The following is a 20,409-nucleotide window of genomic DNA, read 5'->3' on the forward strand; positions in this document are numbered from 1 at the left end:
TCCCAGTCTGCCGGGACCTGACCTGAGCACCAGGAGGTCTCAAATAGCCGTGCCAGCGGCTCTGCTATGACACAAGCCAATTCCTTCAGTGCCCTTGGATGCATCTTGCCCGGCCCTGCCGACTTGAACATGTCCAGTCCATCCGAGTGACTCTGCACCAGGTCAGCGTCGACAGTCGGTGGGCTGGCGTCCCTCTGATGGCCATCTAAGAGCCCATTAGGAGACTCGTCTTGACCCTCGTTCAGGAACACCGAGGCAAAAAACTCATTGAAGAGCTCAGCCCTGTCCCCCCCATCTGTCACTAATTGCTCCTGCTTGTTTGGGAGGCATCTCATGCTGCCCTGCGCCTTCGTTTTACTCCCCACATACCTAAAAAAAAAAAAGACTAGGCCTGGGAATTAAAGGATTGACACCGCCGATCCAATAAATGACAAAAAAGCTTTATTCACTTAGGACTATTTACTATTAAAGGAGCCTAAAGCAAAAGTCCAGTATGTTTATCTGTAAAAGCAATAGCAATACAGGCAAAGAGGTGCTTTCACTCTTTTCAGCTTTTTAAGGCATGGATCCGTCGCTGGAAGATCAGCTGGACACGTAAGTCTTGCCTTGAATGGTTTCTCACTCCTGATAGCTGCTTCGTTCCTCTTAATACCCTATAGCTCCATGTTTTCAAAGCATTTTGGGTAGATGAGTGAAAAAAACAACCAATCATGCAATAATGAACAGGAAGGTCCTGTTTTCAACTGTTCGTTATTCGTTATTGGAAAGGCCCAGTTTTGAGAGAATGACCTTACTCAGTAACAAGAGATTATCAAACCCTGCTGAGTTGGAGCGTGTCAGGAAATGAGTTAACGACCAGAAGAAACACGCAGCGTTTTTCAAGACTTGTCCTTGGAAGATCAAGGGAACCACAGAGGAAAAACAAAAGTAAATCAGGAGACAACTATCAAGCCCCATACGCAAAATGTCCCTTCCTGCACATAAATGTGAGTTAATTATAACGAAGTATATTTACCATAGTCATTAATCAAGGATAGACATTTAACACAGTCAAATGCCAGACACATGGGAGCCTGTTTAAAATCACCAGAGGTGTACTAAGATAAGCTGCAAGCGACACCTCGTGAGTTTTTTTTCTGAAAATCCTAATGGCAAACTTATCTCGCCTTGTTCTGTGCATTTGTCGGTGATATTTTGTAGTATAATTTTTATGAACTCAACTTTCCCAGTCAGCGGACATCTAGTCCAACCCTCTGCTCCAAGAGGGACCAGCCCCGATCACACCATCCCTGCCAAGGCTTTGTCTATCCGGGGTCTTCAACACGTCCCAGGAGGGAGATGCCTGGGGGTTTAGCAGGGTCCAGTGTGGTCAGGAGAGTTGGCAGAGCCAGGAGGAAGAAGCTACCCACGTGTTATAGCTGATCTTGGCAAGAGTGGGGGCATCTGCCAGGAGGGGAAAGGAGCTTCCAACCTCAATCCCACTTCTTCCATTTATGGACCCCCATATTCCTAACACAGACAGTCTGGCGGGTGCCCATCTATGTGCACAGGCTGGTTTGAGCTTTTGTTACCTCCGGAGGCCTGGACCCAGTGATCTGTAAGGTCTCTCGCAGCCTCTAACAACTATGAAACTTTGGGCCTGGAATCCGCTCAGCCTTTATCGCCTTTTCTGCAGAGGAAAAACTGAGGCACGCAAGCCTTTGAGGCATTGCAAGGCACAGGGTAATCCCTCGGTGGCTTTGTCCCCCTCTTGAAGCCTAGCCTTTGACTTACACTCGTGCTTTGTAACGGGCCGAGTTTGTCGTGCATCATATCCGGCAGGGCCTTCGTGGAGGGAAAGGACAGGGGGCAGCAAATGGGGCCACGCAGAGAAACCAGAGCTGGGCACGAAGGTGAGGGATGGCGTGGAGAGCGGGTGCATTAGGGTGATGGGGCATGGAGAGTAGGTGCTATGGGTGATGGGACAAATACAGAGCAGAAGTCTAGGGCCCAAGACGCTGCACCGACGCTCTTCTTACCCCCTCGTTTCAGCACAGAAACAAATACGCGATGCATCCAGGGTCAGGCAACAGCAGGAAAGGGGTTTATTCAGGCCTAGTGCCCACATTGGTGCAGTGGGGCATGATACAGCTCATCCGTCGTCTATAGAAGAAACGTTAGCCAAGGGTTAGAGGAAACGATTTAGAAAACAGCAGAATCCAGCTGCCTGGGGAGAGGAGAAGAGAGGGGCGGGGAGGCGGGGGTGGGCTTGCATGGCAATCATGCGTTCCTGGTATCTGGCATTTGTACAGATCCATCGCGTGGAAACATCTCCGCCGCGGCGGCACCCCGTGTGGGAAGGTACCCGGTAAAAGTTTTCCCTGCGAGTCCAACTACAGTTGAACGAGCCCTATCACCTGGGAAGATGGGTTAAAAACCCCACCACAGCATCCTCCACCATTTCCTGGTAGGTGCAGTTGGGTTTGTCTGTGGGGGGTGGGGAGGTCTTTATCCATCTGAGCTTCCCAAATCTCGAGTACCAGAATTAGACGAGGCAACTTTCTAGATCTGCCGAGCCGCGAAGTGGGGCACCAAGTGAGAGAGGAAATATTGGCTATATTGGGTCTGGGATAGTACTTGGAAGAAAGGGCACCATAGGTGGTCACAGCCCAAGAGAGCTTTGCACAAAGTGGGTGGCTGAAGCCTCACTGGGGGAGCTCAGGCTCTTCAGGGCAGCAAATCCTTTCTTCCCAGGCCCCGTTACGCGCCGACCCGGAGGATGCAGATGATGCTGGCCAGGATGCCCACGGCCATCACTGTGTAACTGGCTTTCACGCTGCCGGCCCCACTGAAGTTGCACAGGAAGGAATCGCAGCATGTCACAGAGGCCGCCGCAAGCCCGATGTTAATCCCAGCATTTGGGCAGAAGGGTGCACAGCCCTTGGAGATGCTCTGCCCAGACTGGCTGCCTTCACAGGAGGAGGAAAGAGAGAGAATCAAAGTTAAAAAGTCCCCTGGAGTTCAGGTAACTTGCGGGGGGGACGGCTGTACTGAAGGAGCTAAGGGAGCATGAGCAATGGGGAATGCACGTCCTGCTACTTAATCGATTTAATCTCAGCGGGTTCTTGTTCGTCAAGGATGCCCAGCTGCTGCGGTCGTTGCTGCGATGCTAGGCATAGGACCCAGGGCAGGAAGAGGGTCCCTGGGCACTTGCAGGCTATTGCACTTGCAAGTCTCTCTTGCACTTGCAGGCTATTGTTAGGACAAGGACTCCCCAAAATCCCCACTTCAAACCCTCATGCGCATCTAAGGTTAGGAACAGATGCTGCATTTGGGCAAATTGTGGCTGGGTTTATCCCAGAACAGAAATCTCCTGGGATTGACGTGTACACACAATCACCCTTCCAATCGGGGTTTAGTGGGTGCCCAAATGCACTGCCACCTTTCTGCCATCGACTCAGTGTAGACCCAGGATAACAGTCCAGACAGATTCTGCAGGGCCCCAGGAGGAACTATTAGTACTTCTTCTCCCATGAACCCTTTCTGGATTTATCCCGGGACAACGGCAGAATTGCACTTTGTCCTGGGGTAAAATGGTTCATGTCATGCAACATGTTTGCAAACTAAAAAGCACAGTACCCAACATACCAAAATAAGCCTGACCCCGGTGCTCTTTCCTGCCAAGGCAGGGGGTCGGACTAGATGATCTACCTAGGTCCCTTCCGACTCTAGCTACTATGAAACTATGAAACTAAGCCAGGGGCTGGGCCCAGAGCAGGGGCTACAGAGGGGGCTCCAGCCACCCCACATTTTGCCGTAGCTCCCTCCCAGCGCTGCCCCTACAATCCCTGTCGGTGCATCTCTACCGATACCGGTATCAGCCCCCAAAACCTCTAATCAGTGCACCCCTAGAAGATGCTCAGAGAAACCTAGGCAAAGGGCCCTAACCTCTGCTATGCAAAGCTGCCATGGTTTAAGGGAAAAACTCCTGGCTCCTAACGTGGTGACTGGTATGACCCTGAATGAGATCCAGGTACCTCTGGGTTTCTAGTACCAACATCGGTGCAGGGCAAAAATCCCTGGCCTGAGCTGTGACCAATGACCCAGTGCCTCAAAAAAAAGGTAGCAGCACTGCCTGAATCAGTATCCTTAGCCAGGCTTCAGCCCTGCTTCCTTTTGTGCATGCACACCCTGCTGTGCCTGTGCGTCCTCCCGTGCAAACATGAATGCAAGGAAACCCCTTGCCTGCATAGGAAGTGTGTGTCTTAACACTGCCTCCTGGCTTATTTCTGTGCAATGCAAGGGCTGCGGGTCACGGGTGGCAGGTTTTGAATGGCCTGTGCAATGGCAGTACACTTGCCCCCATTTCTAGTCAGGGGCAAGCTGGACCCAGCTATAGGGCACAACCTCCCTTCCCAGGAGAGCTGCGGGGTCAGGCAGCCGTGCCCACTGCTATATGCTGGGGTGACAGAGCCAAAGCAGGGGGCTGGCGACCATCATTCCCCTCCACAGAGCAAGGCCATTCCCCGCCTGCAGACGAGGAGACAGGCAGCCATCCTTTTATCCCCCCTATAAATGGTGGAGAGAAGCAGACACCTTGCCCAAAGCTGGTTGTGGAGACAAGGCTGCAAATAGGCAGCTGAAAATCCCTAAGCTGGATGCCTCTTTCCTCTTCCCTCCCCTAAGGTCCATGGAGGGAGGAGAAGGGGACATCGTTCCCATGTCCCCGGGGTCCTGCCCCTTCACCCGGACCACGGAGGCGCTACCACGCTTCCATGCCGTGGCCCCTTCTGCACAAGACGTGCAGCTCCTCCTCTGAAACCTCCCGCCTCGTTGTTTCCAGGAGCAGCAACCCCAGCTGGGAGCAGAAAACAGAAGCCAGGCAAGAAGAGGGGCCCAGACTCACCGACGCTCGCGCTGAAATAAGTCGTCACACAGTGATTTTCCCCTTCGCTGCATGTCGCTGGTGTCAGACAGGCCCAGTTGGAGGACGCGTCCTTGCAGGTGAAGCAAACCAGCAAGTGAGCTGCAACGGGAAAGCATGTGTTGGTTCATCCCCTTCTGGAATCATGCACTGCCCTACGGTGTGATAGTGCAACTGGAAATGGCTCCAAATTACAGCAAAAAGTGTTTGTTTTTAAGGCTAAAAACAGATAACTGGTTTAATCTGGGCCTGATGAGTTTGAGATTTGACTCGCATCAAAATAGGGACAGCTGTTCACACATGAGGCCATCTGGATACTTCAGCAGGTATTTAATGTGGGCTAACTGGCCTTGCCCATCGCCAGATCTCAGTCAAACCCGTTATCTGTTTTGAGTAGTTTGAACTGTACAGGCCTAAAGCTGGGACATAAGATCTCTCGGTCACCTCGGACTACCCCGTTCTCCGTGCCCATGTAGCCACTGTCTCCTCCAAGAGATGTGCCCCCCAGACCCTAGCCAGGAAGCATGAGCTCTGCTTTTTGCAGGTCAGATGAAAATAAGGGTGAGATTTTAGTGGGGCTCAGGGTGAGACACGATGGCAGACCTGGGCTCTGCACGGGGCCATGCAGTCCTGAGAGGACTGATCTTTTAAATATATATGGCCATAAGAGCACAACTGTGTTGGGGCTTCTGGCTATAACTTAGAGTCCTCCCCTATTTTTATTGCTGAGCACAAAGATTGCAAACTCGTTAGGCAAGGGACTGTCCTTTTGTTCTGTGTCTGTACAGCACCGAGCACAGCAGAGTCCTTGCTTGTGCCTGGGCCTGCTAGGGGCTACCTGGCATAATAAACACAAGATGAATAAGATACTCTTATATCTTAAAGGCATTGATAATTCCGGCGGAAATTTTAAAAACAGCGAGAAGAAAAGCATCTGTGACTGATGCAATTACATTCAGGAGGATACCTGAGGTCAGGGCAGATAAGCAATGTGAAGAAATAATTATAGATTTCATAGATTTCATAGACATCAGGGCTGGAAGGGACCTTGGGAGATCGAGTCCAGCCCCCTGCCCAAAGGGCAGGAAGTCAGCTGGGGTCACAGGATCCCAGCAAGATAAGCATCCAGTTTACTCTTGACGGTGTTCAATGTAGGTGCTTGAACCACCTCCGCTGGCAGACTGCTCCAGACCTTGGGGGCTCGGACAGGAAAGAAATTCTTCCTTGTGTCCAGCCTGAAGCGGTCTTGCAGGAGTTTGTGACCGTTCGACCTCGTCATCCCTTGGGGCGCTCTGGTGAACAGACGTTCCCCCAGATCCTGGTGGTCACCCCTGATAAACTTATAGGTGGCCATCAGATCACCCCTGAGCCTGCGCTTTTCCAGGCTAAAGAACCTGTTCAATAACTTCCACCCCCACAACTTCCTATCCAGCATATGCAGTCACATCTTTCATTGTCTGACTGCGGCTCCTGGCTGCAGGGACTGGTTTCTCAGCAGGTTTCCAAAGCGCTTTTAGGTACCCCGAGCATTGCAGGGTAACAGAGTCGCTGGTCAGACTTAAAACCCATGGAGGCTGATGGAGTGCCCCTTACTGAATCAATCAGGACTGGTGGTAGAGGCAATATCTTTTATTAAGCCAACTAAATTTTTTGCAAAAAAAAAATTCTTGCAACTTTTTTTTTTTTTTCAAAAATCTTGTTGGTCTAATAAAAGATATCGCCACCACCAAGAGTCCTGATTGTTTTTTCCTAGAAACCAGTATGGCTACAACCTGGGTACCTTACTGAATCAGCCATGCCTATAGGCCTACTGGCAAGCACTGGATAAATGGCTCGATGAGCCAAGAGTAAACTGGATGCTTATCTTGCTGGGATCCTATGACCCCAGCTGACTTCCTGCCCTTTGGGCAGGGGGCTGGACCCGATGATCTCCCGAGGTCCCTTCCAGCCCTGATGTCTATGAAATCTATGACCCTGAAAGGGGATCCAGCATGTACCAGACAGGGGAAAACGTCCTAGGGTCGTCGTGCTCTCCCCTAGCGCCCCCTACCGTGCCAAGTCGGTCTGCGATGCACCCTCAATCTCGCCTGCCACGTCTTTGATGCCAGTTATGTAATTAGGGAGGCTGCCTCTTCAGTTCCCTGGACACGGTTATCCTCCTATATATTAGCCCAGCTCTGCTAACGGGTGTTCCTGGGCACCCCGGCCTTGTGGGCTATGCGTGGCTCCAACCACCCCTGTACCACGCCCCAAGCCTCGCTGATGGACCGGAAGTTGTTTGGTCTATCTCACTCTCTGCGCCTTCTCTAGCGGTCAGGCCCTCCGCAGCCTTATCTCTCAGCCGCGCCCCACAGGCACTTGGTCTTTCTGCAGCCCCCTTTCATAGTTTCATAGTTTCATAGTAGCTAGAGTCGGAAGGGACCTAGGTAGATCATCCAGTCCGACCCCCTGCCTTAGCAGGAAAGAGCACCGGGGTCAGATGACCCCGGCAAGGTGCTCATCTAACTTCCTTTTAAAAATCCCCAGGCTAGGAGCCTGCACTACTTCCCCTGGAAGCCGGTTCCAGGCCCTAGCCGCCCTGACTGTGAAGTAGCGCCTCCTAATATCTAATCTAAACTTACCCTCCGCCAGCTTGTGACCGTTATTCCTGGTCACTCCTTGCAGCACACGGGGGAACAGGGACTCCCCCAATACCTGCTGATCCCCCCTGACCAGTTTGTAGCAGGCCACAAGGTCCCCCCTTAACCTTCTCTTGTGGAGGCTAAACAGGTTCAGGTCCCGTAGCCTCTCCTCATAAGGCCTGCCCTGCTGACCCCTGATCATACGAGTGGCCCTCCTCTGAACTCTTTCCATATCGTCCACGTCCCTCTTGAAGTGTGGCGCCCAGAACTGGACGCAGTACTCCAGCTGCGGCCTGACCAGTGCCGCATCGAGGGGGAGGATCACCTCCCTGGACCTGCTCGAGATGCATCTGTGGATGCATGACAGGGTACGGTTGGCCTTCTTGACTGCCTCCCCACACTGCCGGCCCATGTTCATCGTGGAGTCAATGACGACTCCAAGATCCTTTTCCGTCTCCGTGCTGGCAAGAGGGGAGTTCCCCAACCTGTAAGTGTGGTGCCGGTTCTTCCTCCCCATGTGCAACACCTTGCACTTATCAGTGTTAAACCCCATCCTATTCTCATCCGCCCACCGTTGCAACCTGTCAAGGTCAGCTTGTAGCCTATTGCACCCTTCTAGTGCACCCACATCCCCCCACATCTTAGTGTCATCAGCAAACTTGAACAGGGTGCTTTCTACCCCCTCATCCAAGTCACTTTCTGGGCTTCTCACTGCTCCTTTGCTCTGGGGTTACCGCAGCCTTGGGGATCAGGTGGCCATAGCTGTGCCTAGCTCCAAGTCTCCTCCTGGGGGTCTCGACCCCCCTCTGGGCTCAGGCAGCCTCAGCCTTACCTGGCCTCCGATTCTCCACTCCCCTTTTCCTCGGGGCTGGGGTCAGTGCACCCCCGGATGCTGCGCCCGCTCTGGCACCGGGGTCCCCACGCTACCGTGGAGCCCCTATGAGGCCTCCTCCAACCCCTAATAGCCTCACCTGGTGCTCCAGTTAAACAACAAACACCAAACACAAGCCTCTGCACTATAACTTAAATGCAGGCCTCATGACTAAAACATCCTCTGGGCCACACCACAAGTGCTCCCTCTCTCCCCCGTATCACCAGCTGCACCCACCTTCACACTTTCCCCTTTTTCCACTCAGGGCATAGCTCCTTCTCCTCTGGTCGCAGGCAGGGACCCCCTTGCCTGGCCTCAGCCAGGCCTGCCCCTTCCGGTCAGCTCACTCAACAGGTGTGAGCCCCGAGCACCTCCTGGTTGCCCCTGGGTGGCCATTCCTATGCTTCAAGTAGCAGGCACCTTAGTGCCCTGCTACACAGCACAAATGCGACTCCCGGTTGATTGCCCCGAATGATGCTGGCAGGTCTGGTTCTTCAGCCTGCATGTTTAAGTCAGTGCCACAGACTCAGTGATCTGACAGGCAAGCTGGGTACATACGTGGTCACAGATAATCAAGCTCCCTATGCCAGCTTGCCTGTTAGCTTGGTAGCCCACAGCTTTCACCATCCTTAATAATGTGTTTTTCCTCCCTGCGTCCCTGATATGTTTTACAGACGGGGCACAGAGACATGGAGGGAAATAAGTGACGTGCCCCGGGTCACAGAGGCAGTCTGTGGCAGAGCAAGAAAGAGCACACACGTCTCCCGAGAGCACTGCGTTGTTAATAGTAACAGGAGAAGTACTCGTAGATATAAATGAAGACATGCATGCCTACATTTGGCCGTAACGATAAACACCTCAAGTGGGCGTTTCTGCTCATACTAATGGCTGATATTGTTTTTTTCTCATTTATTGTTGGGTATATTTTTTTAAGGGTGATTTGACTTGTAAACGTCTAGCTAGCCCAGGTATCATCCACGTTCCCAGCACAGCATCCCTAGCCCATCCCTGTTTAATGGACTGTTGCATCACTTAAGTCGTGCGTCTCAATTTAGTCCATAAACACAATGAGACGCGGATCGTCTCTGAATGGGCACGTACAGTGCCTGGCACCGTGCAGCCCTGAATCATACTTGTGGCTTCTTCCTGCTCTTGTCATCCCCATAACAAAGGATCATCCTTGGCACTCAGACAAAAGAGAGAAGGAAACAAAGGGCCCATGATAAATGCCTATAAATAAAAAACCTGAAGGAGAGGGAAGCATTATTTAAGGGGGGTTAAAACACAGCGCATGCCGGAAGAATAAAACAGAAGAGAAACATCCCAAGCAAAAGGAAGGGAAGGCTTGCAGATAGCAGATAACGGAGCCTTTTACACAGGGGAGATATCTGAGCTGGAAAGCCTGAAGAGTTAGGCGTTGCAGCGGAAAGTTTTAAGACTTCAGTAAAACTGGGCGGAGTAGGGGGTCTGGTTTGCAAAGATAAGGGCACAGCATGAAGCCTTTGAAAGCCTCCTTCCAAGCTCAGAGGAGCAAAGGGAAAACTCCCGCTGCCTGCCCTCGCCGTCAGATGAGACTTTCTGCCCAAACCACCTCTAGCCACTGTCATTTTAGCTCATACACCACCTAAAGCAAGCTCAAAACCCCTGTGCAACAGGTGAGCAAACAGCTAGCTAAAGAAGGAGGGTCTCTGGGGGGCAAAGGGAATACTCCCATTGCATCCATAACCACCCGTCTTTGCCTGATCCCAGAGAGGTTTTTGGAGCACGCCGCGTCGTGCAATAACTCTTGCCGTGGGCTGAGTTTTACCAGATAAAACTGGGACATGCCAACTCCCTTATCCTGAATTGGCAGAAATTGTGACGCAGTTAGATATTATGCTAAAAACTAAAATCTAGAACAAATGGAGACTTCTGAGAAGCTGGATGGCGGCTTCTTGCTACAGACCCCGGGGACTTGGCCATGTCTTGGGGACATTAGAGTTGCCATACGGGGTCAGACCAAAGGTCCATCTATCCCAGAGTGGCCAGTATCCCCATTTCCCGCACCCAAGCCCAAATGGTTGAAAGTGAATTAGTTTCCTTTTTTCCTGGCATCTAGTGATGGTCTTGGGTTGACTCACATAATGCATCAAAGGAGAAACACCTTGCAGTTACCTTAGGAGAATTAAAAATCAGTCCCGCTAGCAAGGAAGTGCACGGCGGGACCTTGTTGAGTTGACCGCCCGCTGGTTAACAACCAGAGCCTGTTCTTTTTAGGCTTTGCATCAAACCAAAGCCCATTTCACAGATGCTTTTTCTCTTTGGAGACTGCCTCTTCCAGGCTGAGACACCCCCAGGACTATTACTGCCAGGGAATCAACTAGTGGTGCCCACCGGACCCTGGATTGCGACTCTATCGCCTCGATAAAAGCACAACGCCGGATCCAAGCCTCCTTCTGCATTCAGTGCTGCAACTTAATTAGATGCAATGCCTTTATTTCCAATGGACTCCGCTACCCCTGAGAGCAGATTCAAATGCCAGCTTCTTTAATGGATGAGACAGGCCAAAAGCAGCTGCAAGGAAAAGGATGCTGAGAAGCACGGCTCCCCCATGTTATGGGTCCCAGTCGTCGGAGGGCATGTCAGAGCTCTTTATACAGACATCATAAGTGACCAGCCCCTGGTCTATACGTGTAACAGAAGTTCAGTACACGCAGACTGGCTTAAAAATGGCAGAGCCCAGCCCAAAATTTGCTCACCAAACTACAAAAAAAACCCAACATAACTTAGATCAATTTTGCCTTGGGCTTTTTGAATGTCTGTACCTAGGAGCTGCCTGGGCAGGACTTTGAGGCTAGCGACCATTCCCCTGCCTCCCCTGCCCTGAGATCACGCAGCGGATGGACTGAACAGGAAACCCAAGTCTGATCTCAGGGAAGGCGAATCCCTCCCTGTGCCTGATCCCAGCTGTTTTCATCCCCTTCCCAAGCTGCAGCCCAGCCAAGCCACCTCCTGCCACCGACCGCTGAGGCTGAAAAGCCTCCCTGAATCCCTGCCATGTCTAGCTGCTTCCCCAGCTCTCTGCCTCCCCTTCTGCGTTGTCTTTGTCTGGCCCAGAGAAATGGCTTCGAGAGTCTCACCTGGCTCCACACACAGGACCGCAGCCAGCAAGGCAAAGAGGAAAGCCTTCATCTTTGCTAAGCCTTCAAGAGAGCGGATGAGGCAGCTGCTCCTGGGGGCAGTTTGGGTGGCAGCCTCTTGCAAGCAGAGCCTGCAAAGCCTGGGTGACTTGTGGGAGGGGACTCCAGGGTGATGGAGGGGGAGTCTGCCCACGTGAATGGCTTCTTTTTTTTTCCTGTGCTTTAACCCTCTTTCAAAAGCAGCCAGGAGAAAGGCAGGCGGGTAGGAAATGCGAAGGGGTTTGTTTCATTTCTCTTCTCTGACACCGGCGTCCAGGAATTGGAGCAAATGCCAAACGCAGTGTGCATGCCAGAGGTTTTGCTGGAACAAGGCAGCTCTTCCACTGCACAAATCCAAGGCAATTGCACAAATCACATTCTTGAGCTACTGCCAGCTCAGACCTCCCCCACCCCGCCACCCCTGGGTTAGGATAGAAACCGGGGCACGGACCCCGCCTCCCCTCCAGGAAATAAAGATGTGGTGTTAGAAATGAGAGAGATGAAGAACTGCAGGGCCCCCAGGCAAAAACATCGCATGTTAGCAGAACAAATCTATCCCTTACATCAGGCCAGGGCATGGCGAGCCCAGGGCTTTGCACCGGACACAAGAGCCCCGAGTGTTGCACCCCAGGGGCGGTGACCCTGGGGTCCCTTCCAGGCCTGGAGCGATCGGGGGAGGCCCCGTTGCAAAAGTGGGCTGAGCACAGCTCCATCGTCCAGTCTGTGTGGCTCGACCATGGGGCAAGTCTGCTCCTTCCCAGATCCATGGGCCGGGGCCAGACAGGGGACCTGGGGAGCGTCTGGGCGGTGGGTGGGGACCGAGCTCGGCGGTTCTGCCAGGGCAGCTGGTTTTGATAGAAATCTTCCCAAAAAGAAAAATGATAAGTTGCTCTTGGCTTGTTCCCCGCTTAGGACAAAAGCCCCTTGACGCTGCCCCTTTTCCTCCCACCCAAGCTGGGCTTTGCCCCATGGCAGAGCTCGTGGGGCTCATGCCAAGCCCCCTGGGATGGGAGGTTTCCCCCTTCTCTTCGCTGGAGCACAGGGATGTCCTGTGGCTCGTCCTATCCTTTCTGCTCAAAAGATCCCTGCAAATTTTTTTTTCTTTCTTTCTTTCTTTCTTTTTTTTTTTTCAAAAATATGTATTTCTATATATAAAAATAAATATCCATATAACTCCACCTCCAACACTGCCTGTGGTTTACTCGGCAGGTCAATGCAAACTTTTTCACGTGCAGAGCCAGGCGCTGGGCGTTTATCTGAGCCCGTGCATTGCAAGGGAGGGAGGCCCTGTTTTGTTTGCGGCTTGGCCTGCTCCTTCTTCCACCGCTTCCCCCACCCCCAGCTCTGCAGGCATCCCTTGCTCCGGCCTCTCCCAGCTTTCCAGTGATTTACAACTTCCCCCGTCCTTTTGTGTATTGTTCAGATGAGGAGCCCTGCTCTTTTCTCATTCCAAAAACCACCATCAAAATCCCACTGAAATATAAATGGGATCAGCCAGCTGCCATTAACCCCCGACAGTCCCAACTTTGGTACTTGTGGCATGCAATTAAAATACTCAGTCCAGATGATTTCCCGTGCAACTGTTCCTTTGCTAGTTTTCAATGCACTTCCCCCTCTGGCTTCTTCCTTTGTTTTGTTTTTCTTCTGCTTCAGGGACTTTGAGAAGGTCAGTAACAGCACAAGGTCTCTATTTCGGGTTATCAAGAGAGAGTCGAGGAAAACCCAGCTGGTTTTCCTAAAACTGAACCTGAAAATAGGGGTCAATGTATGTGTCCCGTTGGCGTACAATAGGGATAACGTGGTGCCGTGGTTTGGGGGTGTCACGTAAGGCTTGCATGGCAGGGGCTGGGGCAGAGGAGAAAGGAACAGCGTGCTCCACGTTGCCATGCCCCCGGGAGAGATGCATCAGCCCCTGCCTTTTCCTCCCCTCCCAGCCCCCTGGCAGACTGGTTTCTTCTCCTCTCTGCTCCAGAGCATGGAGGAGAAGCAGATTTATTATTTTTTTTAAGGAAAAACATTCGTATCCCAAGTCAAGTCATCCAAATTAATTCCTAATCCATGCGAGTCATTCAAGGCTTTCCCCTGCCAGGAAGAAAACCACCTTCAGGGGAGGCCCAGCTGCAGGAAGGTGCTTGACACCCGATTCACCCGGTACCTGCCTGAAGAAGGGCGACTGCACCCAAAAACTTGCAAAGACCTTTTTTCCAGCTCCTCAATTGGTCCGATAAAAGATACCGCATCCACCCAACGAACCTCGCCTGCCAGCTGCAAGAAGGGCAGCAGAAGGGAGCAAGGGCAGTCTCTCCCCAAACCCAGGAGCCACTTCTGGAGACATCTCTTCCCCCCATAACAGGCCCCCACATCCCACTTCAACGCAAAACGAGGCCATGTCTTCAATTGCTCAAAGCCGCATGGGTGCTATGTCCTCTAGCGAGACTGAAGGACCTGAACCCCAAGACCTCCAGGCCTGGGCTTGGCATGCAGGAGGCCTGCCTGGATTTGGGGAGTATCCAAAGGCCCAGACCGATGGGTCTGGGAGGCAGGATAATTGCCCGGTGGCAGAGCCAGGCAGAGGCTGGAGCTCTGCTCAGTCAAATTTCGGATGGGGCTATTGGGCTTTGCCCAGCTGCATTTGGCCATTGCATTTGGTGGTAGTGCAAGGAAACCCTGGTGCTGCTTATTTTTTCGGGCACCCCACCAGAGGCAGGTTGTGTCTGGCATGGGCAGGCAGAGACGTCCCAGCCGCCTTTCAGGCGGAAAGCAGCTGAGAAGTAATCTGTGCGACGGCAAGGAAGAATGGCAGCAGGGTGTCAGGCCTAAGCCCAGATGTCTGGAAAAAGCAGGGAAACGGGGGGTTGCGATGATATGCATGTCCATGGGGAAGGGGCCCCGTGCTGCTCCATGCACTTGGAGGATGAGGAGAGCAGCAAGCAAAGAGCAAAGGCCCCACACAGCACTGGGCTGGGGCAAGAGGAGGGGAAGGGGGGAGATGAGAGGAGGACTGAGCTGCTAGGGGACCCTTGGACACCAAGTCTGCCATAAACCCACCCCATCACCTCCCAGGAGGGCACCCCACACCCAAGCCGAAGGTCCTGATCCTCTTGGAGCGATTCCACCATTCACTGGTCAATGGTCATAGTCTATGAATCTATGAGAGGGGAGACGGCAGGAATGCAGATGGCCCTAAATTTGGGCCCCCTCCTTGGAGGGGACAGCTTGGGGCTGGAGGTCCCCATGCTTTATACGCAGGGTAACAGCTTAGCCCAGTCACCCACGTTAGACAACTTAGAGAAGTCCAGTGCCCTTCCAGCCTTCCTCTTTTCTGCTTCCTCCACTCCCACACCCCCGCCGTGCTCCGAGTTGCTTTTTGCATGGAGCCATTAGCTCAAAATAAGCCTCAGACAAATCCCCCAGGCTGCTTACTTGAATAGCATAAGCCAATGTTTTCACACCCCAATTCCAAGGTCCCCGTGACTCACCCTCTTTCCTTTTTTTCAACAGGAAGAGCTGTGAAATTTGGAGCCAGCCAGCAGAGGCAATCATCCTTCGGTTGAAAGATTGCAGCATATTTTGTTTTATTTTTTGCAAGGCAAGGGGGTGGTGATATCGCCTGCGAGTTCTGGTGAAGAGGGAAAGGGCCAAGGCCACCGGGCGTGTGAGAACAGCATCCTCCCAATATCGGAGGCCATCCACGTCCTTCTGATTAAGGAAGCACAGCTTGAGAAGAGCGCTGGGCTTAGCCCCAGCAAAGCAGCTCTTGCTTCAAGCACTTCCCCTCCCTGTTTGTCCAGCTCAGGATTTGGATATGGCAGTAGGTGAGGAGTTGTGTCCCAGGCTTCCCGTGTGAGCTGCCTTAAGTCCATTATTCCCAAAAGGAACCGCGGTCCAAGAATGGGCCCTGCCCCTGTCCCCTCCTACGTCCTTGTGCACCCAGGTTTCCCCCCACTGCTCTGTGCCTGCCCAAATCTCCTCCGTCTCGGCCGGACCAAGCACCTTGGCATCTATATCCACCACTTCCTCCTGATGGGCACTCTCGGACCGAGCCTCGCACACCCCAGCCCGGTCAGGCGCTGCATGGACCACAGCAGCCAGGACCGCTGCCCTCCATCCGGAAATCCTATGACCCCAGCTTTGATCCTACGACCCCAGCTGACTTCCTGCCCTTCGGGCGGGGGGCTGGACTCGATGATCTCCCGAGGTCCCTTCCAGCCCTGATGTCTATGAAATCTATGAAATGCGGGGCTGGATTCGAGTCCCCCCGCAGCCGGAGGGGGTCCACGCTCATCTCCCAGGAGGATGCTGTGTTCACCGGGCCGCTCCGGGTGGGTAGGGGCATCCCACTTGGCAGAAGGACCCAGCAGGAGGGAGGGAAGAATAAATGCAGCCCATGTGTCCCTTATCCGAGAGAGGGGTGGCTTCAGTCCCAGCCTCGAGGACTGTTTATGGCAATGTGAAATGCAGGAAGGGGCCTCAGAGCAGGGTTGAGAGCTCAGGATTTCCCCTTTTCCTAGTGCAGGATCCAGCCCCTGGGCAAACAGAGCCCGGCTCCCCTTTGCTTGCTCCGTGTAGCCTAAAGGAAACCAAACTCTTCCTTGCAAAGCCACTGCCTCCCTCGTTCCCTGCTCCTGGAAAGCCTGCAGCGAAGGCAGGCACCCAGGAAGCGGAGGCGGTGGGTTTGGACTTGGGGCCAGGTGGAAATCTGGCCCCGATGTCTCCCTGCAAGCTGCAAGCTGTCTGTGGGCAGGCCGGTCTGTTAGAGCACGCCTTTGACATACGGTAGGAGAAGGAAGCGAAATCAGGTGTCTTATCATTCATACCCAGGGGTCTTCCACATCCCTTCACAGCCACCCAGCTGCTGCGGCACCGAAGATCAGCAAGGTTTAACCCCTTCCCGGCTTCCTGCCCCTGCCAAATCGCAGCCTCCAGGCCTCTGCCCACTTTGAACCCCCTTCTGCCGTGCTGCCAGCTGGGACCCCCAACAGATTGGGTCTGTTTTAGGTTAAAAACAGACCTGGGATTTCTCCTGGGATGAAGCTTTTTTAATCTGGGTTCCTACGAACCCCTTCTCCCACTTTGAAGTACTTGTGAAGTATCCAAGATAGCACCCCCTCCCGCCTCCCCCAAGCATGGCTAATTCCAGGTAACTGCTGCTTGTGTGTAGGATTATCCCCACCTCTGCACTGAAGTGAGTCAGGCTCAGGAACAATCAGACACGCAATAAGTCAGATGTGTTTTTAGCCTTACAGTTTCCCTTCCTTTTACTGGCTGTCTTATCTCCTTGGCCCTGGACGATGCATTCTTTTGCCTGGAGAACAACCCTGTTCAAAGGTTTTTGGAGATGCCTCTCATTCCTGGGCCTGCCATAAATTAAGACTTTGCAATGAAAACAAAAGCCTGTCTGTAGCTCGGTCCCAACACGCTGTGGCTCATCCTCCTTTGTGAACACCGACCAGCTTTTCCCCCAGCCACCGATGGTCCCTGTCCCGCTGGGCTGTTCTTTTAATCCGATCTCCTCCTCTGTATCCTCCACGATTGCTCTTCTTCCCTCTGTGTCATCTTAATTCATAGATTTCATAGACATTAGGGCTGGAAGGGACCTCGGGAGACCATCGAGTCCAGCCCCCCGCCCAAAGGGCAGGAAGTCAGCTGGGGTCATAGGGTCCCAGCAAGATAAGCATCCAGTTTGCTCTTGAAGGTGTTCGATGTAGGTGCTTGAACCACCTCCGATGGCAGACTGCTCCAGACCTTGGGGGCTCGGACAGGAACGAAATTCTTCCTTATGTCCAGCCTGAAACGGTCTTGCAGGAGTTTGTGACCGTTCGACCTCGTCATCCCTTGGGGCGCTCTGGTGAACAGACGTTCCCCCAGATCCTGGTGGTCACCCCGATAAACTTATAGGTGGCCATCAGATCACCCCTGAGCCTGCGCTTTTCCAGGCTAAAGAGTCCCATGGCTCTCAGCCTGTCGTCGTAAGATCTGTTTTCCTGACCTCTGATCATGCGCGTGGCTCTCCTCTGGACTCTCTCAAGCTTCTCCACATCCTTTTTGAATTGTGGAGCCCAAAACTGGACGCAGTGCTCCAGCTGCGGCCTCACCAAGGCCGAGTACAAGGGGAGAATGACGTCCCGGGATTTGCTCGAGAAGCATCTATGGATGCACGCCAGCGTTTTGGTCGCTTTACTAGCCGCAGCATCGCATTGCAGGCTCGTGTTCATCTTGTGGTCAATGATGACCCCCAAGTCTCTTTCTTCTGTAGTGCTAACCAACGTAGCACTGCTGAGCCTACAAGGGTGCTGCAGGTTTTAATAATGTCTTTGTGGCTTAGAAGAAGTTTCTTTGGAAAGGGAAGGTGACCCCAGTGCTCTTTGCAGAAAAGGGCTGTGGTCCTGCTTCAGTTCTGCTTGCCATGAAATATTGTGCAAAAGCCTCTAGTGAAAATAACCACACCTGGATCAACTGAAATAGATATGAAGAAATAGATGCAGGACTAAAAACATTGCAACCCTGCTACAAGCCATGGGTTCCCTGCAGCCTACTCAGAAATCAGAGCTACCTCTGCACCAGTACTGGGTGCAATAGTGTCTCCTAGCTCAGAAACCACTGATTTTTATACAATCATGGAAAAGGAGGGTGTGCAGAGAGCTCAGGAGCTCACATCTGGCAGGAAAGAATATTTCAGCACTCGTGGCACACGGGCCAGGTCCCGGAGGCCTGGAAAAGGGCCAATGCGGTCCCTATTTTCAAGGGGAGGAAGGAGGATCCAGGCAACTACAGGCAAGTCAGTCTCACCTCCACCCTTGGTAGAGTCTTTGAAAAGATTATTAAGGCTCATACATGTGAGAGCCCAGCAGGAAAAATTATGCTGAAGGGAAACCAGCACGGGTTCATAGCGGGTAGATCATGCCTGACTAATCTAGTCTCTTTTTATGACCAGGTTACAAAACACGTGGACACAGGAGTAGGGGTAGATATTGTGTACTTGGACTTCAGGAAGGCCTTCCATACGGTATCCCACCCATACTGGTGAACAAGTTAAGAGGCTGTGACGTGGATGATTGCACAGTCTGGGGGGTGGCAAACTGGCTCAAGGGTCAGACCCAGAGAGCGGTGGTGGACGGGTCGGTGTCGACCTGGAAGGACGTGGGCAGTGGGGCCCCGCAGGGCTCGGTCCTTGGACCGATACTCTTCAATGTCTTCATCGGTGACCCGGACGAGGGAGCGAAGTGTACGCTGTCCAAGTTGGTGGATGATACAAAACTGTGGGGAGAAGTGGACACACCGGAGGGCAGGGAACAACTGCAGGCAGACCTGGACAGGTTGGACAAATGACCAGAAAACAACAGGATGCGATTTAACAAGGAGAAATGCAACATGCTGCACCTAGTTTCATAGTTTCATAGTAGCTAGAGTCGGAAGGGACCTAGGTAGATCATCTAGTCCGACCCCCTGCCTTGGCAGGAAAGAGCACCGGGGTCAGATGACCCCGGCAAGGTGCTCATCTAACTTCCTTTTAAAAATCCCCAGGCTAGGAGCCTGCACCACTTCCCCTGGAAGCCGGTTCCAGGCCCTAGCCGCCCTGACGGTGAAGTAGCGCCTCCTAATATCTAATCTAACCCTACCCTCCGCCAGCTTGTGACCGTTATTCCTGGTCACTCCTGGCAGCGCACGGGGGAACAGGGACTCCCCCAATACCTGCTGATCCCCCCTGACCAGTTTGTAGCAGGCCACAAGGTCCCCCCTTAACCTTCTCTTGTGGAGGCTAAACAGGTTCAGGACCCGTAGCCTCTCCTCACAAGGCCTGCCCTGCTGCCCCCTGATCATACGAGTGGCCTCCTCTGGACTCTTTCCATATCGTCCACGTCCCTCTTGAAGTGTGGCGCCCAGAACTGGACGCAGTACTCCAGCTGCGGCCTGACCAGTGCCGCATAGAGGGGGAGGATCACCTCCCTGGACCTGCTCGAGATGCATCTGTGGATGCATGACAGGGTACGGTTGGCCTTCCTGACCGCGTCCCCACACTGCCGGCCCATGTTCATCGTGGAGTCAATGACGACTCCAAGATCCTTTTCCGTCTCCGTGCTGGCAAGAGGGGAGTTCCCCAACCTGTAAGTGTGGTGCCGGTTCTTCCTCCCCATGTGCAACACCTTGCACTTATCAGTGTTAAACCCCATCCTATTCTCATCCGCCCACCGTTGCAACCTGTCAAGGTCAGCTTGTAGCCTATCGCACCCTTCTAGTGCACCCACATCCCCCCACATCTTAGTGTCATCAGCAAACTTGAACAGGGTGCTTTCTACCCCCTCATCCAAGTCACTGATGAAGATGTTGAACAGTGCGGGCCCGAGGACCGAGCCCTGGGGGACCCCACTGCCCACGTCCTTCCAGGTCGAGAAGAACCCATCCACTACCACCCTCTGGGTGCGGCCCTCCAACCAGTTGGCGACCCATTTGACCGTGTGGGCTTCGACACGACAGTCTCCCAGCTTTTTGATGAGGACAGGGTGAGAGACAGTGTCGAAAGCCTTCCGGAAGTCCAAAAAGACTACATCCACAGCAACCCCTGCGTCTAATGATTTGGTGACCTGATCGTAAAAGGCCACCAGGTTGGTCTGACAAGACCTGCCACTGATGAACCCATGTTGGTTGCCCCTGAGCATGCATTCCCCCGCAAGGCCCTCCTGGATGTGTGCTAGGGAGAAGAAATGTCCAGCACAGCTACTGCCTAGGAAATGACCTGCTCGGCAGCACGGAAGTGGAAAGGGGTCTCCGAGTCCTCGTGGACTCTAGGATGAACATGAGTTGTCAGTGTGCCAAAGTCATCAGCAAAGCTAATGGCACTTTATCGTGCATCAGCAG

The 20,409-nt window shown here is 53.0% G+C and overlaps 1 protein-coding gene across 1 annotated transcript; it reads right to left on the reverse strand.

Annotated features, from left to right (window-relative positions):
* Positions 1–424: 424 nt before the first annotated feature.
* Positions 425–11,809, reverse strand: LOC149869698 (lymphocyte antigen 6E-like). Its single transcript, XM_090040757.1, has 3 exons — positions 11,515–11,809; positions 4,886–5,005; positions 425–2,948 (listed from the first exon to the last, which is right to left on the reverse strand). The coding sequence occupies exons 1-3, from the start codon at positions 11,564–11,566 to the stop codon at positions 2,740–2,742; spliced, it is 381 nt and encodes a 126-aa protein (XP_089896883.1). The 5' UTR covers positions 11,567–11,809; the 3' UTR covers positions 425–2,739.
* Between the last annotated feature and the right edge of the window lie 8,600 nt (positions 11,810–20,409).

This window comes from Crocodylus siamensis, chromosome 3, assembly GCF_052110815.1.
Source record: "Crocodylus siamensis isolate JL-2025a chromosome 3, ASM5211081v1, whole genome shotgun sequence".
Taxonomy (NCBI): Eukaryota; Metazoa; Chordata; order Crocodylia; family Crocodylidae; genus Crocodylus; species Crocodylus siamensis.